Source organism: Urocitellus parryii, chromosome 3 (genome assembly GCF_045843805.1).
Source record: "Urocitellus parryii isolate mUroPar1 chromosome 3, mUroPar1.hap1, whole genome shotgun sequence".
NCBI classification, from domain to species: domain Eukaryota; kingdom Metazoa; phylum Chordata; class Mammalia; order Rodentia; family Sciuridae; genus Urocitellus; species Urocitellus parryii.
The window spans coordinates 15,864,497-15,886,409 of record NC_135533.1 but is presented as its reverse complement, the minus strand read 5'-3'; the positions used below and the strand labels follow the sequence as shown (position 1 = coordinate 15,886,409).

The window sequence follows — 21,913 nt, the reverse complement described above, 5'->3', positions numbered from 1 at the left end:
TAGATGAATAGCCTATAAAGGTTTTCTCCCACTCAGTAGGCTCTCTCTTCTGTTAATTGTTTCCTTTACTGTACAAAAGTTTTTAATTTGATATAATCCCATTTGTCAATTCTTGCTTTTGTTTCTTGAGCTATTTGAGACCTATTCAGGAAATCAAGCACTGTGCCAATATCTTGAAGTGTTCCTCCTTTATTGTCTTCTGGTAACTGAAGTCTTGGGTCTTATATTAGGTCTTTGATCCTTTTCTTTTCTTTTTTTTTTTTTTTTTTTTTTGTGTTGGTGTTGGGGATTAAACCTAGGGCCTTGTGCCTGCAAGGCAAGCACTCTGCCACCTGAGCTATATCCCCCAGCCCTCTTTGATCCACTTTGAGTTGACTTTTGTTCAGGATAACAGACAAGGATCAAGCTTCTGACTTCTACCAGTGGCTATCTGGTTTACCAGACAGCATTTGTTAAAGAGTTTGTCCTTTCTCTAATGTCTGTCTTTGGACATTTATCAAGGATCAGTTGACTGAAGATACCTGAATTTCTTTCTGAGTTCTCTAGTCTACTCCATTGGTTTACATGTCTATTTTTTTTTCTTTTTTGGGCAATATCATGCTGTTTTTGTTACCATATCTCTACAGTGTTTTTTGAGATCAAGTATTTTGATGCCTCTAAGCATTGCTCTTTTTATTCAGAATTGTTTTGGCTATCTGGGGTCTTTTGTGCTTTCGTATGAATTGTAGGATAGTTTTTTATAGTTCTGTGAAGAATATAGTTGGTCTTGTGATGGAGATTTCATTGAATTTGTAGATTGTTTTGAGTAGTATGGACATTTTACAATATTAATTCTCCTGATCCATGAATATGGGAAGTCTTTCCCCCTTCTAGTTGCTTCTTCAATTTCTTTCTTCTGTGTTTTACAGTTTTCATTGTAGAGCTATTCCTACATCCTTAGGTTTATTCCTAGGTTTTTATTCTATTTTATTTTGTTGATTGTAAATGGGGTTAACTACTGATTTCTCAGCAAGTTCATTATTGGCTTATGGAAGATCAATTGATTTGTGTATGCTGATTTTGTGTCCTGCTACTTTACTGAATCTGTTTATCAATCCACTAAAAGTCTTTTGGTGGAGTCTTTAGGATTTTGTATGTATAGAATTATATTGTCAGCAAACTGGAATAATTTGACTTTGTCCTTTTCTATTGTATACCTTTTGTTTCTTTCTCTCGTCTCATTGCTCTAACTAAAACATAGTGTTACATTGAACGAGGACGGTGAGAGTGGACATTCTTGCTCATCTTAGAGGAAATGTTTTCAGTTTTTCTCCATTCAGTATGATGTTGGCTATAAGTTTGTCATTATAGTTTTTATTATGTTGAAATAAAAAGCTCAAATACTAATTTATTCAAATACTAATTTATTCAACATCCCTTTTATCATAAAGGAATGTTGAACTTTATCAAAGATTTTTCTACATTTATCAAGATGATCACGTGATTTTTACCCTTTACTTTAGGAGCACTGCTGTTAATTCTTCTTTAAGAGTCTGATAAAAATTACAGTGAAGTCACCCAATCCTAGACTATCTTTGTTGACAGTCTTTTTATTACTTTTTTTTTTTTTTTTTTTTTGGTACTGGGACTTGAACTCATGGAAGCTCAACCACTGAGCCACATCCCCAGCCCTACTTTGTATTTTATTTAGAGACAGGGTTTCACTGAGTTGCTTAGTGCCTCACTTTTGCTGAGGCTGCCTTTGAACTCTAGATCCTCCTGCCTCAGCCACTGGGATTACAGGCATACGCCACCATGCCCAGCTTTGTATACTTTAATAACAAGCTATGAGATTATAAATCTATTTAGGGTTTTCTGTATCTTCTTGGTTCAATTTTAGGTCAGATATCCAGAAATTTGTCCATTTCTCCTCAATTTTTCAATTTATTGGCATATAGATGTTCAAAATATTCCCTAATGATCTCTGGAATTTCATTGATGTCTATTGTAATGTCTTCTTTTTATGTCTAATTTATTTATTTAGTTCTTCTCTTTCTTTTGGTCACTTTAGATAAAGATTTGTCAATTTGGTTTATCTTTTCAAAGAACCAACTCTTTATTTCATTGGTCCTTTGTATTGTTCTTTATTTTATATATTACCTATTTCTACTCTGATTTTTCTTCTACTGATTTGGGGTTTGGTTTGTTTTTATTTTTCTAAGACTTTGAGATGGATCATTAGATTATGTACTTGAGAGCTTTTATTTTATAATGTAAGCACTGATGACTATAAACCTCCCTCTGAGTGTTGCTTTTGTTGTATTCCATAAATTCTGGTATGTTTTGTTTCAATTTTCATTTGATTTTTAATTTCTTCTCATATTTCTCCAGTGAGTCACTGTTTGTTCAATAGTGTGTTTTTCAATCTCCATGTATTTGTAGAATTCCTGTGGTTTAACTTGCCGTTGATTTCTAGTTTCTTTTCACTGTGATCAGATAAAAGGCAAGAAATTATTTCCATTTAAAAAAATTTGTTAAGACTTGCTTTGTGGTCTAACACAGGATCTATTTTGGTAAAAACTACATCTTCTGATGAAAAAATGTATATTGGGCTGTTATTGGGTGGAACATTCTGCAGATGCCTGTTTAGAACATTTGATCTATGTGTGATTTAACTATCATGTTTCTTTGTTGAGATTTTTGTCTGGATGTTTTAATGGAGAGAGAGGGGTATTTAAGTCATCCACCATTATTGTACTCAGGCCTACTTCTCCCTTTATGTCCAATAGTATTTGTTTCATTCATTAGGTGCTCTAATATTTGGTGCATATACATTTATAATTGTTATATCTTTTTTTAATTTGTACACAACTTATCATTTTTATTTAAAACCTCATAAACAGATGGGTGGTGTTTGTTTTCATTTCCTATCACTTAAAAAAATTATTTAATTAGTTATACATGACAGTATAATGCATTTATGCATTTGATATGTCATACATAGATGGGATATAATTTCTCATTTCTGAGTGTACATATGGTAGAATCACAATGTAGGTATGCAGTCACCTACATACATAAAGTAATAATGTCTGTTCATTCTACTATCCTTCCTATCCCCACATCCCCTCCCCTCCTCTCCCTTCACTTCCCTCTACCTAATCTAAGGTGACACTATTCTTCTCTAGTGCCCCCCACCTACCTTACTGTGAATTAGCATCCACATATTAGAGAAAACATTCAGCATCTGGTTTTTTGGCTTATTTCGCTTAGCATGTTGTTCTCCAACTCTATCCATTTACTGGCAAATGCCATAATGTCATTCTTCTTTAAAGCTGAGTAAGTCTATTGAATATATGTACCACATTTTCTTTATCCATTCATTGTAGCAACACACAGCTAAACCTGTCAGGGTCACTCCAGGTGAACTGGGCTGGCACGAAAAAAAATCCCACAGAGACAGAGAAACAACTTTTTCCTTTGGACTCTGTGATGTATCCTCTGACCCCTTTCCCACAAAGGAGGCAAAGCAGGCAAGAAACAGAGAGAGAGAGAGAACATGCCTCGCACCGGGTTTTATTGGGGGAGGCTGTTCCATGGAATAGTCTATCCCCCAAAAGGGCACAGGGGTAAGATTTCAAAGGAAGAGGCGAGTGTAACTCAACCCCAGCTGGTGACGCCTCCTCCTGGAGCCACTCCTGGGGTAACACCCAAGTTACTGCACCTGGCACTGCCCGGACAGATGGAAGGCAATAATTGTTCAGTGCCCCGGGGACTCAGGACTTAAAGACATGTTCATCCAGGGCAGTTCCCACAATTCATCTATTGAGGGACACCTTGGTTGGTTCCATAGTCTGGCTGTTGTGAATTGAGCTGCTATAAACATTGATGTGGCTGCGTCACTGTAGAATGCTGATTTTAAGTCCTTTGGGTATAAACCAAGGAGTGGGATAGTTGGGTCAAATGGTTTGCTATATCTTCTTGATGAATTGTCTGATCCAACAATATAGTGACTTTCTTTGCCTCTTTTGGTTTTTGTTTTCACGTCTCTTTTGCCACATGTAAGTAGAGCCGTTCCTGCTTCATTTTGGATTCCACTGGATCTTACCTTTTCCTCTCCTTTCACTTTCATTTGCATGTGCAGATGGGGTGATTTTCTTACAGGTCACTTAGTTGTAGGTATTGTAGTTTAATCCATTCAGCCAGTCTGTGCCTTTCAGTTGGAGAATTAAGACCCTTTACATTCTGGGTTATTAAAAGGTATGTACTACCTCCTGTCTTTCTGTTGTTTTTTCATCTGGTTGTTTTGAATAATCTTTGTTTACTTCTTCCTTATTTATCTTAGAAGTGTGATGGTTTACTGTGTTGATTATGTTTGATTCTCTCCTATTTTTCATTTGTGTGTCTTCTGGTAAGATTTCTTCTTTGGTGTGCTTTTATGATTGTGTCTATTTTTCTTCTTCTTCTGGATATAGGATTTCCTTAAGTTTCTTTGTAATGCCAATCTAGCGATCACGAATTGTCTTAGATTATGGTTATCTTGGAAGGTCCTTAATTAACCTTTAGTGCTGAAAGATAATCTTGTTGGATACAGCACTCTTGGTCAGCAGTTATTTTCTTAGAGGACTTGAAATGCATCATTCCATCCCCTCCTGGCCTTGAGAATTTCTTCTGAGAAATCTACTGATATTTTAATAGGTTTGTCTCTAAATGTGATTTGGACAAATAACCTAGTCAATAAATGGGCTAAAGAACTGAACAGACACTTCACAGAAGAAATAGAATCAATCAACAAATATATGAAAGAATGTTCAACATCACTAGCAGATAGGGAAATGCAAATCAAAACTGCTCTTAAGAATTCATCTCACTCTAGTCAGAATGGCAATGATCAAGAATACAAGCAATAATAAATATTGGCAAGGATGTGGGGGGGGGAGGTACACTCATACATTGCTGTGGGACTATAAATTGGTACAACCATTATGGAAAGCAGTGTGGAGATTCCTCAGAAAACTTGGAGTGGAACCACCATTTGACCCAGTTATCCCACTCCTAGGTTTATGCCCAAAGGACATAAAAAATCAGCATACTACAGTGACACAGTCACATCGATGATTATAGCAGCTCAATTCACAAAATAGCTAAACTATTGAACCAACCTAGGTGCCCCTCAACAAGATGGGATAAAGAAAATGTGACATATATACACACAATGGAATATTACTCAGCCTTAAAGAAGAATGAAATTATGGCATTTGCTACTAAATGGATGGATGTGGAGCCTATCATGCTAAGTGAAATAAGCCAATCCCAAAGAACTCAAGGTTGAATGTTTTCTCTGACATGCAGATGCTAATTCACAATAATGACGGCAGGACCAGGGGCTAGGAAAGAATAGAGGTAATTTGGATTAGACAGAGGGAGTGAAGGGAAGGAAGGGGGTACAGGAGTAGGAAGGACAATAGTATGAATTGGGAAATTATGACCTTAGGCGCACATATGACTACATGACTTGTGTAATCCTATATCATGTACAACCAGAAGAATGAGAAGTTATATTCCATTTCTGTATGATATTTCAAAATGCATTCTATTGTCGTGTATAACTAATTAGAACAAATTAAAATAAAAGAGTTAAGGGAAATGCCAGTAAAAAAGATCTATAACGGAATGACAAGAGAGCTAGTTTGTGATAAATGTTGAGTTCAGGAAGTTATATGGGTGATTCAGCAATTTATGTCATCATCACCATTGTTCCCCTCATGGATCATGTGTGGTGAGTATATGTGACCAGGATGGCGTTTTACTGATGCCGTGAAATGTACTCTTGGGTAAAATGCTAAAATACTAAAATGATTTGAAAAAAATGTGGGTTGCTGCCCCTCTTTTGAGGATATTAACATTCTTTCTTTGTCCTGTACTTTGGCAATTTAACCGTAATAGGTTATGGAGAGTTTTTTGGTGATCGCGTCTGTTTGGGGTTCTAAATGCCTTCTATGCCTGGATGTCCGTGCCTGTCCCAAGATGGGGGAAATTTTCTAACATTTCACTGAACAGGGTTTTGTTCTGCTTGGTTTTTGCCTTCAGCCTATAGCTTCTTCCCCTCAGGCATGCTGATGATGATGCAGATATCTGATCTGTGAATGATGTTCCAAAGATCTTGTAGGTTCTGTACATTCTTTATTATTCTTTATTTCTGTTTGGATGTAATACTTCACCAGATCTGTCTTTGAGTTATGATACTTTTCCTTCCACTTGATCTAGCATGTTGCTGAGGCTTTCAACAAAGTTTTATCTGACTTACCAGGTTTTGCATTTATAAGATTTCTGTTTAGTTCTTTTTCAAAACCTTTCTTTACTGAATTTCTCATTCACATTCCGCATTCTCTTCAATTGTTTACCTGTAGTCTCTTGAAATTCATTGAGCCTTTTAGAAATTACTCTTTTGAATTCTTTATCCATCATTTCACCCACTTTGATAGATCTACAAAATTATGAGATTTATGAGGTGTCATATTGCCTGTTTCTTCACATTTCTTGTGTTTCCATGTTGGCATCTCTTGGAATGAATAGCTCCTCCACTTTTATTTGAGGGCCTTCTTAGTAGGTGGCCTTCTCTTGGTGATATCTTAGGGAGGTGGTTTGTTCTGCAGTGGTGGGTTTAAGTCCAATTGGACTTTGTAGTGTAATCTCCCTCTGTCTTTTGGGCTGAGATGAGTGGATTTTGACAGAATACACATTGTATCAGGGCCCGAGCAGCCCACTTGCTCTGTAGGTCTTATGAGACTGGGGTCCCTCTGGTAATTCAGGCAGATGTGGTGTAGAGGTGACCCTCTGGGATTATTCCTACAGTCGGAGCAGAAGCCCCTATCATGGAGGGGGATTTCCACAGACACCGATGACATTGGCTGTTACTTGGAAGAGATTCTGATACTGACTGTGCAATCATGGTGAAGGGCCTGGAATTTTACCCTCTGTTTACACCCTGGCACAGTTCCTGGTGTGTTTCATGCGGGAAGCCAGGGACCAGGATCCCAGCTCCCCTCTGTGGCACTCACATCTAGTCTTGTGCAATCTGACAGGGTGTGTTGGTAACAAATGCTGAGGGCCCTCATAGGTACCATGTCCCACAGGTTCCAGGGTCACCGATGTAGCAAATTGCAGGAGCCTCTGATTCCCAGAGCAATAAACTCAGATTCTTCTCAGCTCTATGGGAATATACTACTGGGAAGTGCACAGAACTTACCCAGATCCCACTCACTGCGCGGTTCCCAGGTCTCTCGTCGGTCTTGACTGTATATCTGCTAGGGGCTGAATTCTGGGCTCACGGAGCTCTCTGGGACTCTTCCTTTTCCCCATCCCCACTGGAGTGGGGACTCCTGCTCCCCCTGACATGCTGCTGTGTGATCAGTGCTGGGGTCTCTTTCTCCCAGCACCTGGTATCCAAAATCTTTGGGTTTCTCCAGGTCTCTTTCTTCTCTTTTGTTGAATTCCAGCACTCTCCCACAGTCACCCACCTCAGTAAGCAGCTACCCACCTGCTGACTTAATTCTAACTCATGGAGAAGCAGGCGGGTGCTGGGTGCCTCTCACCTGTCATCTTGAATTCCCAGTACAATATGGTGATGCTATAATATAATGATATGTTTTAATATGATTAATTACATAATTATCATACAATTAAAGTATAGAATAATAATTTATCATTTTATATAATTATACATGATATTTATTATGTAGTTATAGAAACATATAAATAAGTCAGCTTGAATTGCTTTCTCAGGGCCAGGATATATTGGTATACTGAAAAATCAAATTCCATAACTTTATTTCCCAGATATAAATAAAATGGATAATGTTCTGTTGTGTTGTTTTGTTTCGTTGCAGCCTGGAAATGAAGTGTATCCTAGAGATGAGAATGGCAAGTGGTTGTATCATAAATCAGATCTGTGTGCCACTTGGGAGGTATGTTCACATGGCCTCTTATTTAAAAAAGAAACTACATTTTCAGGGCTGTGATCAAATTGTTCCTGTTGGGTTTGTGGCAAACCGTAGCCTTTACTCCCGGTGGAAATTAACAGTCAGAGCCAGTATTTCCAACCCTGAGTACGGACACATGAAATCTCCATTCCTGGTGCTGCTGATTCTTCGTTTTGTTTTGCTGAGGAGAAGAAGGCCAAGGAAAGGGAAGAGGAAGGTGTGGAAGTAGGAAAAAAAAAAAAGGAAAGGAGATAGGTTCTCATAGAAGGGCAATGGAAAATACGTAAATGAGATATACAAATTTTAAAAACTGAATTGAAAAAATTAATTCTATGATGTCTAAAAGAGACAAGATGATACATCAAAGCTAAAAAATAATTCTGGTTCTATTTTTGAACAAGTTGTTGGCTCCTTCCCCAAGATCACAAAAGTGGGGAATTATAGGAGGACAAGAGTTTGAATTCATGGAGATGGGAGGGGCACTTTGAGCTGGCTTGTTCCCGAGGCGGGGTGGACGCTGTGACCTAGACGAGAAGGCGACCCAACAGGCAGTGAGAGGATAGTACACGCAAGAGAGAGTACTGGCCTTCTCTCTGCACTTTCTTCTCCTCTGCCACAGTCAGAAACTCACGTTCAATGGCCAGGAATCAAATCAGATCGGCATTGAACTCTGCACTGATCATAAGCTGAGAAAAACAGGTTGTGAACTGATCTCTGGCAGCTGTTTTACACACACACACACACACACACACACACACACACCATTCCAAACTCCAAAGGCTAGGAATATGTAATTTACATTGAGTGTATCTTTCTCTACACTCTCTCTGGGAAGTAACAGTTGAAGATCTGAACTACAGTTTTGAGGGTGCAGGAGGCGCTGAGTAGGTTTTCTGGTACCTACGCTGTCCATTCAGGAGACGATACACGCATTGACTCTGGACCTCCCTGTTGCTGACCAGGTTTGGAGGCTGGTATTCCAGTCTGCGGGACGGCCAGAGAGAGTGGCCCATATCCCTAGGAGAAGATGAGTTCACAGTCCAAAATGGCAAGGCACTGTTTCACTAGGAAATAATATATCTCAGTTGCAGATCCCAATATAAACAAAGCAGAGAACCAGTAATTTTTAAATTAGCCAATTAATATATGAAAGGATATAAGAAAAGATATTAGCCATGTGGGGGAAAAAGAACAATTAAACATTTTAAATGAGCAAAAATAATAACCAGAAAAATAAAAAAAAAATCAATGAAAGAAATTGGGATAAATAGTAGAATGGATATGGAAACGAAAAACACTTTTTTTTTTTTATGTTGGATGTTGAACCCAGAGATGCTCTTAACACTGAGCTACATCCTCAGACTCTTTTTATTTATTTGTTTATTTTGAGACAGTTACTGAAGCTGGCCTTGAACTTGAGATCCTCCTCTGCCTCCTGAATAACTGGGATTATAAGTGTGCACCACAGAGCCCAGCTAAGAAAAAAATATATTAAATTAAAAAATCAGAGTGATGAGATTTCCCAACATGAAGAAGGGAAGAAGGAAAGAAGAAAAACATTTTAAAGAGAAAAGCTAAGAGATGCAAAAAGTGAAATTAGAATTTCCAGAATACACATAATAGAGTTCTAATTTAAAAAAAGGAAAAAAGGTAATAGTTGAATTAAAAAAAAAAAAGATATTGAGCAAATCCTGGAGTACTAACAAGAAAACACACACCTAGATGAATTGGGGGTGAAATTTCAGAATACCAGACGTGAGGAGAAAATGTTAAAATTTCCAGACTATCGCAAATGAGCCAATGAAGGAAGCAAAACCAAATAATGAAAAATAATCAGCCCAGGAGAAGGCAGGAAAAAAAATGGAAAATGAAAAGATGGGAAAACAGAAAACAAATAGCAAGATGAGAGATGTTAAGTGATATCAGTAATCACAGAATGTATAAATAATCTAAGCATCCTAGTTCAAGACATGATGTCAGAATGGATAATAACCAATGTCACTATACATTTTCTACAAAAAACTCATTTTAAGTAAAAAAAAAAAAAAAACACAAAACTTGTTGTGTTGGTGCATGTCTATAATCCCACCTACTTGAGAGACTGGGGCAGGACAATTGCAAGTTTGTAGCCAGCCTCAGCAATTAAGTGATATCCTGTCTTAAAAAAAAATTAACTTAAAAAGAATTGAGGGTGTAGCTGAGAGGTAGAGTGCCCCTCGGTTCAATCCCCAATTCTGCAAGGGAAAAAAAAAAGTTAAAAATTTTTTTAAAAAATAAAAGGATAGAAAACAATATTCTAGGCTAACACTAATCAAAAGAAAACTGGAGTGGCAATTTTAATATCAAGACTTCAGAGCAAAGAGTATTAGCAGAGATAAAGGGGCAGTCCTAAACACTATGCACCTAATAACAGAACTTCAAAATATATGAAGCATAAACTAAGAGAACTGACCAGAGAAAGAGAATAATTCATGTTCATAGTTAGAGATTTCAAAGCCTCTCTTCCATTAATTGAAATAATAAGTATATGGAAAATCTTTACAATATTTGAAATTTAAACATTATCAACATTTTGACCTTGTAATATTTACGGAACACTATTTTTCAAGTACACATGGAACACTTAACAAGATAGGCCATTTTTTGAGAAATAAAATAAATTTCAATTTTAAAAATATTCTAATTACGCAATGCACTCTTATCTAATTGGAATTAAGTTCAAAATCAATAAAAACTGTTTGAAAAAGCCACCAAATATTTGGAAGCCTAATATGAAAAAAAAACCCATAAGACAAAAAGGAAACAAAATCTATGCATCCATGTCCTAGCAACACACAATTAGAAATTAACTTTTTAAAATATTAAATACTTAGAGATAAATTTAACAAAATAATTTAAAAACCTATACAGTAAAAACCACAATATGTTCTAAGAGAAATCAAAGATCTAAATGAATGGAGAAGCATACAATCCCTTAATGCTCAATATGGTTAAGATGTTAGTTATTCCTAAATTTATATGAAGATTTGATGCATCTGAGTCAAAATAGAAATTGAAAAGCTAATGCTAAAATTTATAGGGAAGGGCAAATAATCCATAATGGCCAAAGAACTTACAAAAAAGAAAGAAAGAAAAGAAGGAAAGGAAGAAAAGGAGGGATAAATTTGGAGGACTTCTACTAACTGATTTTGAGAATTGTGATACAGCTATAGGAATCATGACGGTGACATAGTGTCAGCATAAAGATGCATATACAGATCAACGGGACAGAGTAGGGAGTGCTAAAATAGACCTAAATGGGTCAAATGAGTTTCAGCAGAAAGGCCAGGGCAGTTCAGTGGGAGAGGGATCATCTTTCCAGTGGTGTACTGAAACTGGCTCATACCAGCTTGCGAGAACTGTGCAAATCTTCCTAACTCCAACACTGGTGATGTCCTGTTAGATTGACTGCCACTAGTGTGAATAATTAGACAACAAATTGATGAACACCATAAAATGGGGCTTCTCCCCACCCACAGCCAGTTGTTAAACAATTATTTATCAGCATTCTACTAGAGGTGTTCAAAATCTTGATGGTAGTGATAATCTTACTGGTACATCCATATGATTCATCAAAATGCAGGCTTCAAATATGTGCAGTTTATTGTATATCAATTATAATTGATCGATTTTTTTTTTAAATTAGAAACTTCCAGAAAGAAAGAGTTAGTCACATAAAATTAATTTGATGTGAGTTTTGTTTTATTACCAACACCACTGAATGAAAAAAAAAAGATATAGTATTTTCAAAGTGTTGAAGAATAAAGATTGCTGTCTTTGTATTTTATATACAAACTATAAGGAAAAATTATGTGTGATAAAAATAGCTTTAGATCTTACATGTGCTTAGAAATTTGGCTACATACAAAACCCATCAAAAGGCTCTTAGGGGAAAAAAAAAGAAAAACCATTAGGGGCAATGATCTAAAAGATACTTCAAGAAATGTATAAACTGAAAGTGATCAAATTAAACTTAAAACTACTTAATATCTATAACATAGTTAAGAATATAGTCATAATAAACTACAATTAAAGTTTCAGTATTAACATCACAGATGTTGGGGGTAGACCAAGAAATGTGGCCAGGTGTGGTGGTACACGCCTGGAATCCCATTGGTTTGGGAGACTGAGGCAGGAGGACACATGGTGAATACAAAACCAGCCTCAGCTACTTAGCAAGGACCTAAGCAACTTAGAGAGACGCTCTCTCTAAATAAAATATAAAAAGGGCTGGGGATATGGCTCAGTGGTTAAGCTTTCTGGGTTCAATCCCCAATACAAAAAAAAAAAAAAAAAAGAAAAAAGTATAAACATGCTAACATCTTGTCCTTGTTAAGGAAAACATTATATGGACATATATATTTTTTTTAAAGTAAGAATTAAACAGAAGTAGTGAGATAAACTGGAATAAGAAGATACAAAGTCCTATTAAAAGACAAACTGGAAAAAAAAGACAAGTATTGACAGATTAAAATTAAAATGAGGCACATAAGCAGAAAGCCACCTTAAAGTTAAAAATTAAAGGTGAAAAAGAAATATGGTTAAATACTTAGAAAAAAGTTAATGTAGTTTACTGAGAAGATATACAATTTTAAACACATATATACTAAATAAAATATTTTCAAAACATATAAAGTAAAAGAATTGATAGAATGCTGGAAGACACTGACAAGTCTACTAGTTCATGGGAAGCTTCTGACACATTCCTTTCAAGTACCCAGAAGCCAATTTTAGGTATAATGTGGGTTTGTGTGTACACAGACATAGATCTATGAGAAAGAGTTTGCATCCAAACATAGGAAAACTTACATTTGCCACACACACTAGAACATTTATGAAAATTTATCATGTACTATGCCATAGAGAAAGTCTCCACAGATGTCAAGAAATAGATCATCATTGGCATGCTGGTATGCATCGTGAAAAAACAAGGGAAGGTACAGTAGAGAATATTTTCCAAACTCATTCAGTCAGAGCCCTGCCTTTCTCCACCTGCTTTTGTTTCTTCCTTCACAGAACAGGTGTCAACCTACCCAGCTTTCCCATCTAAATAATTTATAGTTGGCCTTACAAGTATTCATCCTGGCTTCTTGTGAGGTTTATTTCATAACTTGCTGACGTTTACCCTACAGGCCTTGGAAGCTTGCAAAGATGCAGGCTTGGTGAAATCCCTTGGCGTCTCCAATTTTAACCGCAGGCAGCTGGAACTCATCCTGAACAAACCAGGACTCAAATACAAGCCAGTCACCAACCAGGTACAGCCTACCAGCTTCCCCTGGGGTGGAGGGGGGACCCGGATTTAAGTAACAAGAAGCTTGGACTGTGCGTCACGAAGTCTTGTTGCTCCAAGGAATTTCATCAGAGGATCCTGGGCAAATCTTAATTTCTCTCAACTTCTGTCTTTAGGAAAAAAAGATTTGTAAATTCAAATCTAGGCAAAAGTAAGCAAAAAGGTTTTTGAAGCAGAAAAGGAATGAGGTGGAAATAAATCAGACTTGCCAGATATTGAACAACATGAGTATTTAAAACAAGAGTTCAGTGGGGCAAAGTAATATGGGACAAAATTATGGAGATGATGAATGTTTAGAAACAGGCCAAAGTATAATCAAAACTTAATGTAGGGGCTGGGGATGTGGCTCAAGCGGTAGTGCGCTCACCTGGCATGCGCCCCGTGGCCCTGGGTTCTAGCCTCAGCACCACATACAAATAAAATAAAGATGCTGTGTCCACTGAAAACTAAACAATAAATATTAAAAAATCCTCTCTCTCTCTCTCTAAACAAACAAACAACAACAAAAATAACTTAATGTAGCCAGGCACAGTGGTGCCTGCCTGTAATCCCCGCAGCTCGGGAGACTGAGGCAGGAGGATCACGAGTTCAAAACCAGCCTCAGCAAAAGTGAGGTGCTAAATAACTCAGTGAGACCCTGACTCTAAATAAAATACAAAATAGGGCTGGGGAGGTGGATCAGTGGTGGAGTGCCCCTGAGTTCAATCCTCAGTACATCCTCCCTCCCCTCAGCCAAAATGAATAAGTAAATAAGTACTTAATGTAAAATAAAGTAGCACAAACTAACGGTAGAGGGATGAAGTCTTCAGCTGATGGTATGAGAAAAACATGTCTAGATATGAGGAAATAAACAAGCACTTTACCTCCTACTGCACTCCAAAATTAATATCCTTTTGATCAGAGTTGTTTTAGTCAGCTTTTTTGCTGCTGTGACTATAGGACAACTGTAGAGAAGGAAGAGTTTATTGGGGGCTCACGGTTTCAGAGGTCTCAGTCCACACACAGCCAGCTCCGTTCCCTGGGGCTGGAGGTGAGGCAGAAGAGTGTGACGGAGGGAAGCAGCTCACATGGTGATCAGGAAGCAGAGAGAGACTCCACTCTCCAGATACAAATAAATTCCCCATGACCACGTGCCGGGGTCCTGCCCCAGTGGGGTCCAGGGAGTCCTGAAGGATGAGTGGTGTCGGTGAAAAGATGAGACAGGAGTCATTCCGTTTGAGCAATCTCCAGAGAGAGAGCTAAAGCAGCTTTCTCTGGGTCCCCTTTTTATTACAATTTTTCTCATCATTATAGATTCACAATACGTCATTAATTATATAATTTAAAACTTTGCCAAGACATGACATTTCCTTAACCATGATTGAGGGCACACCAATCTACATCCTTCCAGGATATGACCCCCAGCCATACAATCATCAAAAGTACAGAATCATCAATAAAACATGTCACCAATTTACATCCTTCAGATTTTCCCAAGATTTACTATTTTTCCCAAGATATGTTATTTTCTTATTAACTAATGCCAAACTACATAACCAGACTCTAAGTCTCCTAACTAATCATTAACTTAAAGTACACTGGTACTTTATTTCTAATCTAAAATTCCCATCTAAAAAAGTCCCTTTAAATCTTATATCCTAAAGTTTATGAATCATCCTTAAAGCATATCAGAAACCTATACAACTAAAGACTTAAGAATTTCTAAATTTTAGAATCTAAATAAAATAATATTTCCAACATTATTCTAAAACTGTGTCTTATAAAGCTATTTTAATTAATTCCTAAATTTATTCTCATAAAACTGGTTGAGCTGCTTTCTCAAAGAGTTTCTTTGTTTCTCAGTCAAGGTACACTAGTTCTCAAAGAGTTTGTTTCTCAGTCAAGGTGCACTAGTTCTCATGTCCTTTCAGAGGATGATTGTTGTCCGTTATTAGGTTTGTCCACAATGTACTAAGATAGAAGAATAGCCTTTTATTTTGTCCTTGATATGCTGAGGGATGGTAGAAAGGCCTCCAAGGCATGAACTACCTGTTCTGTTCTAGCCACCTGAAATTTAATTTGTTTGGCATTTAACATACTCATGCCTCCTGTGAGAAACATAAGCAAGAAAATGCAAAGTCCCAATTACATAAAAAAAGGGTCTCATGGTTTCGGTTACCCACCAACCAGCGTGGCTTTGCCAGCATTCATCCTCACTGTGACCCTGTCAAGACAGTGGGAGAGCGGCTTTGCCAACACTTTTTCTCACTGTGACCCTGTCAAGACAGTGAGTGGGGGATTGCCTTCACCAACCACATCCCCAGTGACTCACCTCCTCTAGCCACACCCCACCTGCCTTCAGATACCACCCAATTAATCCCATCAGGTGACTAGTTCACTGATTGGGTTAAGGATCTTGTAGCCCATCTTGCATTGTGTCACAAGTGAGTTTTGCAAACCATAACAGTTTTTTTCAAAGTGGAAATCATTTACAAATACAACAAAAGAATTTTAGTTTTCTGGAGCTATTGATACAAAGAGAAGCCATGGAAAAAATCATAAAGAAAACTGATATATTAAAGAGTATAAAAATACTAAACTCTCAAAACACTAGAAACAGAGAGCAAGCAAAAGTAATTATGTTTTTAAATATATAGGGTTCATATCCTTATGAATTCAAAAGCTAGCGTAAATAATCTTCAAGGAGAAACATTAAGGCTCAACAGAAACAATGACAGAAATGAACAGAAATCCACAGAAGACTCATTAGAAAATGGATAAACATGACAAATGTTCAACTCACTGGTAATTAGAGAAACTTTACGTTTAATGATTTTGGACTGTGTCAAATTAGTAAAGCTATTGTGTTCTGTATTATTATAACACTCCCGTAAAGAAAGTGATAAAGTACTGGCAAGTGCCAATTGGTTCAGCCTTAATAGAAAGTGATTTGACCACACGTATCTAGAGCCCTAAAAAAAAAAAAAATGTTAGTTATGAAAAAAAAAACAAAACTGGCAACAACATAATATGAAAAACTAGGGGAATGATTAATCATGAGATGTCCATACTATATGAAACCTTAACAAACTATATTCTGGAATGATTTTGGGGGGGAAAGAGAAATGAACATAAGATTTAGGGAAAAGACCAGGATACAAAATGCAATATACAGGATGGAGGTGATTGTATTGTTAAAAGGGATTTCACTGAAGAACGGTTTCTTAAAACTATGTAGAAGTGCATTAAACTACAAGGCCTTAATCCTGCGCCCTGATCTTCTATGCCATCACTTAGGTCGAGTGCCACCCCTACTTCACTCAGCCAAAACTCTTGAAATTCTGTCGACAACATGACATTGTCGTTGTTGCCTACAGCCCTTTGGGGACCTCTAGGAATCCACTCTGGTGAGTAAGGCTGCACGTCTCTTCAGGAATTGTTACATGGGGTGGGGTGGGGGTGAAGGTGGTGGGAGCTCCTTCCCTGGGAGACTGGCTGAGTGATCTTGAGAAAGGAACAACCTTTTCAAGTGTTTTCCATACAAACAAATTAGAGCTGATACTACCTTCCTCGCTGAGACAAGTGTTGATCACATTCAATCTACGAAATTATCTCTCGGTGCTTAACAAGTAGGAAATGCTCAATGAATCTTAGTTTAATTATTATTTGACAAAGAGTTTCTAGGGCCATGTTCCTAAATTTTTGAATTTTTGGACTTCTGGATTCAGTGGCAGCATTTCTCTTGGAGGTGTAGGATTTTTTTCTACTCAGATTCCAAGAACTGTGCCTCTGTTTCTTCTGCTCCTGTTTTCTTGCTTTCCCTTCTATGTCTACTACTAATCCTGCGAAGACTTATTGAGAAAATATTAATTCATCCTCAAAACATCAACTCCATACACTTGCCTCTCTTGGCCTCCTTGTGTTAACTGCCATTCTTCCTTCAATGAGTTCTTCATGCTCAGAGGCATTGTTACAGGTGACCTCAAGTGTCCCCATAAGTGACCAGGTGAATGGGGAGGCAGGAGAGGGTGACTGATGAACTCTTAGTTCTCATCTTCCCAACCTAATAGGCATGTGTTACTTCTTTTTTAAGGGTGAATGTATCTTCTCCACCTTTGTTAAATGATGTACTTCTAAACTCACTGGGGAAAAAGTATCGCAAGACAGCAGCTCAAGTTGCTTTGCGTTTCAACATCCAACGAGGGGTGGTGGTCATTCCTAAAAGTTTTAAGCCTGAAAGGATCAAAGAAAACTTTCAGGTAAGGAAATTATTTTTTGAAGTGTGGAAAGATGGCTCTGTTTGTTGCTTTGCTTTCAGAGAATGTTCTTGAAAATTGTAATTACTAACACCCAATAACTCCCCCATAACCTCAATTTCAAATATCCCCTTCCCCTGGGTCATCAATTATTCCTCTCTATTATATAACTCCCACCAACAAAGAAACAAGCTGTAACCTCCAATCTTAAAAAAACAAAATCCTATGTTTGTATAAATATGTCAAAATAGACTACTGTCATGTATAACTAAAAAGAATGAATTTTTAAAAAAAATTTAATGTAGACTCACTTTTTTTCCTCTAGAAGTTTGACTTCTCTCTTTCCACTTACAGCAAACCCCCTGAGAGAGAAGTCTGTTCTAGTTGCCCTGAATTTGCTTCGCTTTGCATCTCTTAGACCCATTCAAACCAAGACTTTATCCAAACCGTCCGAGGGGAACAGAGCTGATCAAGGTGCAGGGATCTTCTCATGGCTAGTCCTCATAATTAGCTCCCAGTCCTTGTCCTACCAGACCTTTCCACCAGATTTAATACAGTTGCCACCTCTCCTTCTTGGAACATTTCCTGTTATGGAAAACTATAAGAGATGCAGGTGCTGAGGAGACCATCAGGAGTTTGGTTTTCTAATGTGAAATCTCCATTCACTTAAGACGGCAGGAAAAGAAGAAAGTACCATTGAAAAATCAGTCCACATTAAACAAGGGAAATCAGTGCCTAGAAGTAATGCAGAGAGGAAAAATTTGGAAGTTTATCTTAAAATTGAAACCAAAGTTTATGAAAGCAAGTATGCTTATTTTATTCTCAACAAAATTTAGCTTCCAATTGCATATGTGCACTGACTCCTAGAAGAAACAAAGTGAATCGAGTGTTGATGTCTCAAAATATGCTTTGAAATTATGTGAAAACACAGGATGATGTCCCATATTTCTCAAAGGCTTTTGCAGAAAGATTATAAAGAGAGGGCTTTATCTGAAAAGGATTCTTAATCCTTGGGATTTTTTTTTCTCCCAGTCTTATTCTTTTGGTATATCTCCCAAAGTAGATTTGAAACTGTGCCAGATTCTTATTTTTAAAAATTGTGGCTATAATTAGAATAAATCTCTGAAGTCACTCCCATTGAGCTCATGAAATCCTGTGTTGTTATAAGACTTTATTCACCTTGTAGTTAGAATTCCTGGCTTTTCACAGGAATGGAAAGCTGACCTACCAGCGAGGCACAAAGGAAGTTTGAATAGGATTCATTTTTTAAGTGATTAGCTTATTCATGATGTTTTATATTATGAAGTTTTTATTCCTTTTTCTATCTCATAAACTCCAATACTTCAGTGATGAATAATCAAATAAAAACATTCCTTGAAAGAAAAACACTTGGAAATAATCCATGGTGGAATGATTTAAATAAATCATGTTAGGTGTGTACTATGAAAAGTGATTAAATTAATAACATCAGCCTATGCATTTTTGATTAAAAAAGACCATTAGTATCACTAAGACACTGCATAAACACAGAAAAGTTTAGGATAATAAAGATATTCTGTGTTAACTACCATTTTCTTCCTAATGTGCTTAATATCTGTGAGGAATAGAGTATGCAGGAGGAGAAATAAGACAGGGTGTTGAGTGACGAGAGGAATTTTCCCTTTTTACTCCATATCTATTAATTTAGTTGTGTATAGACCAAAAAAGCATAAGTATTTCTGTAATTTTAAAATTTATAAATCATTAAGTATGTTAAAATAGAAGTTAAAGGGTAGAAAAATAAGCAATAAAGAGAAGAAAATTATAAACAGATTAACTGTTAAAAATAAGTGAAAATAGAATATAAATATGCTAATGAAGGACAATTACAAAACCAGAGTGCAAAAAGAAATGTATAAAACTAAGAAAAAACAATAAGAATGAAAAAGTAAAAAAGACATTAACAATGACGAGAGAAAGTGTTTCACAGATAAAACAAAGCACGTCAAAAGTTTAAAAACGGGCAATTTTAGAGACAAGAAAAAATATTTCTTTTAAATGAAAAGTGTAAGAAGGCAGTAGTCCATAATCAAAAATTCAGCATCATATATGGAAATAAAAAGGGTTCTTGGCATTTGGAATTTCAGATTGCCTGAACATGTGTTGTTTCAGAGCACTTGCAGTTTCTGTAAGATGTCCTCAGCACGACTGTCTTAAAGACCAAGAGCAGAGAGTCCAGCTCCACATGATGGGTGGCCCCCAACACTAACCCAACTCGGACAACCCCAAGATGCTGGTCCACCTCTGAAGGGACCCCACTGCTGGCTCTGCTCCCTGATCTAATCTTGACCCATGACTACCTTCAAGAATATTCTTTTGAAAAAAAAAAAGTTCTTTTGTTTTCCTGATTTCAGATCTTTGACTTTTCTCTCACTGAAGAAGAAATGAAGAGCATTGAAGCCTTGAATACAAATATCCGCTTCGTGGAATTGCTCATGTAAGTTCTGGGGGATGGCTGGTCTGGCACTGCCCCTTAGTATTGGATTGGCAAGTATCAAGGGACAAGGCTCCTAGGAACCCTGACGTTGGTTCATAGAGAGCACCGGGGTAAAGAATGGGCAGCATGTTCTGAATACTAAACACACCTGGGTGAAATACTCCCCTGGAGGAACTTCCTAGAACATCTTATGACATCCTGTGGCAGGTGAAGGCATGGCGGACTCAGCACCTCTAGGGAAATTAATTCATAATGTACATAGGTCAAAACAATAGCAGCACAAACATGGAAATAACATTTATTTCTTCCTAAAAATCAAAGCAATGTCCAAATTAGAGAAAATTTATTTAAAATTTTTTCTTTCTGGCAGAGAAGTATAATGATGTAGGAGAAAGAGCACAAGGTTGGGACCAGGAACATAGTTTCATACAAATACTTTCTTGCTAATAAGACTTAGAAGTTATATTCCTTCAAGGTATTGCCAAGTTCAACCAATTAACTAAAGTGGCCCTTTATTTTCTAAACATTGCAGGTCTTTTAAAATAAAAATAATATAATTTATACACATACATATGCAAATATATATATTTGTATTCTCCCCACACACTTTTCTTCTTAATCACTCTCCATTAATCTTTCCAGTTCTTCAAGTCATTTTAATTGCCGTCATCTTTTGCAATCTTCTCTTACAGTAGACTTTTCAAAAACGCTCATTAAGTTGATCCTCATAGTTTGGACACTTAATGATCTCACTGCTTTTAATGAGACAGAAAGTGCTCTGACTGGGTTAATATTGAGTTTATGAATTATTGTCACAGAATAATTTCCTAATGCGAGTTTTCAAGGAGGGGAATTGGTGGACATCCAAAGTTCCACCCAGCCTCAACCAAAAAAGAAACAAACATAAAACTACCAATTATAGGATACTCAGTGACTCTAGAAGAGAAATGATTTCTATTGAATAAATATCATTAAGAAGAAATGGTAACATGTAATCAACCCACCAATCTACTGATTTTTTTAACAGGCAGGTGGTGACATTATTTAACATTTGATACATTGAATATTAGTTCTAACAATATTGAGGGCAAAATAACTCATCCAACTGGAGAAATAAATAAGCTAAAACAAAGACTAGCCTCCATTAATCAAAAAAGGTATTATTTAAGAGTGCTGGGCCATGCATCTTTTCTGGTTTTCATTCAGTTGATCATTGACATTTGAGAGCCTTTTTAGAAAATACCTTTTAGTGTTCCTGGTACTTGCAGAGAACTAGATCTTGGCTGTTCAATGACAAGGACACACACATACTCCACATTTCTATAGACTCTTTCACTGTTGTTATTTAAGAGATAAGAGCATCACCATCAGCACAAAATAATACTTCACATGCAAAAGTGGTGTTTTAATAAGCTTTCTTGCTGCTGTGACTTAGACACAACCAGAACAATTGTAGAGGAGGAAAAGTTTATTCAAGGGCTGATAGTTTCAGAGGTCTCAGTCCATATACAGCCAGCTCCATCATGGAGGAAGAGTATGGCAGAGGGAAGCAGCTCACCTGGTGATCAAGAAGCAGAGAGACTTTACTATCCAGATGCAAATATATCCCCCAAAGCCATGTCCCAGTTCCCACCTCCTCCAGCCACACCCTACCACTTCAGATACCACTCAGTTAATCCCTGTCAGGGGATTAATTCACTGACAGGGTAAAGACTCTCACAACCCCATCAGTTCTCCTCTGAACTTTCTTGCATTGTCTCACACATGAGCTTTTGGGGGACAGCACATCTAAACCCTAGCACATGGGCAGGTAATGATAATACTTCACATGCCAACTCAGCGCTGTGCTTTGGTTCCTGGCGGAAGGTCAATGTGGTGGCAGCCAGTCCTTCCACACCCTGTCCTTCTCCCC

At 37.2% G+C, this 21,913-nt stretch overlaps 1 protein-coding gene across 3 annotated transcripts in view; it reads left to right on the top strand.

Annotated features, from left to right (window-relative positions):
- Akr1d1 (aldo-keto reductase family 1 member D1) overlaps nucleotides 1-21,913 on the top strand; it is a 40,762-nt gene that overhangs the window by 18,642 nt on the left and 207 nt on the right. For 2 of the 3 annotated variants that reach the window (XM_026398575.1, XM_026398576.2), the window contains 5 exons: nucleotides 7,869-7,946; nucleotides 13,133-13,255; nucleotides 16,567-16,676; nucleotides 17,363-17,528; nucleotides 19,919-20,001. In XM_026398575.1, coding sequence (XP_026254360.1) covers nucleotides 7,869-7,946; nucleotides 13,133-13,255; nucleotides 16,567-16,676; nucleotides 17,363-17,528; nucleotides 19,919-20,001 — 560 coding nt within the window. The remainder of the gene's footprint in view (nucleotides 1-7,868; nucleotides 7,947-13,132; nucleotides 13,256-16,566; nucleotides 16,677-17,362; nucleotides 17,529-19,918; nucleotides 20,002-21,913) is intronic. The other variant, XM_026398577.1, reaches the window with a different exon arrangement.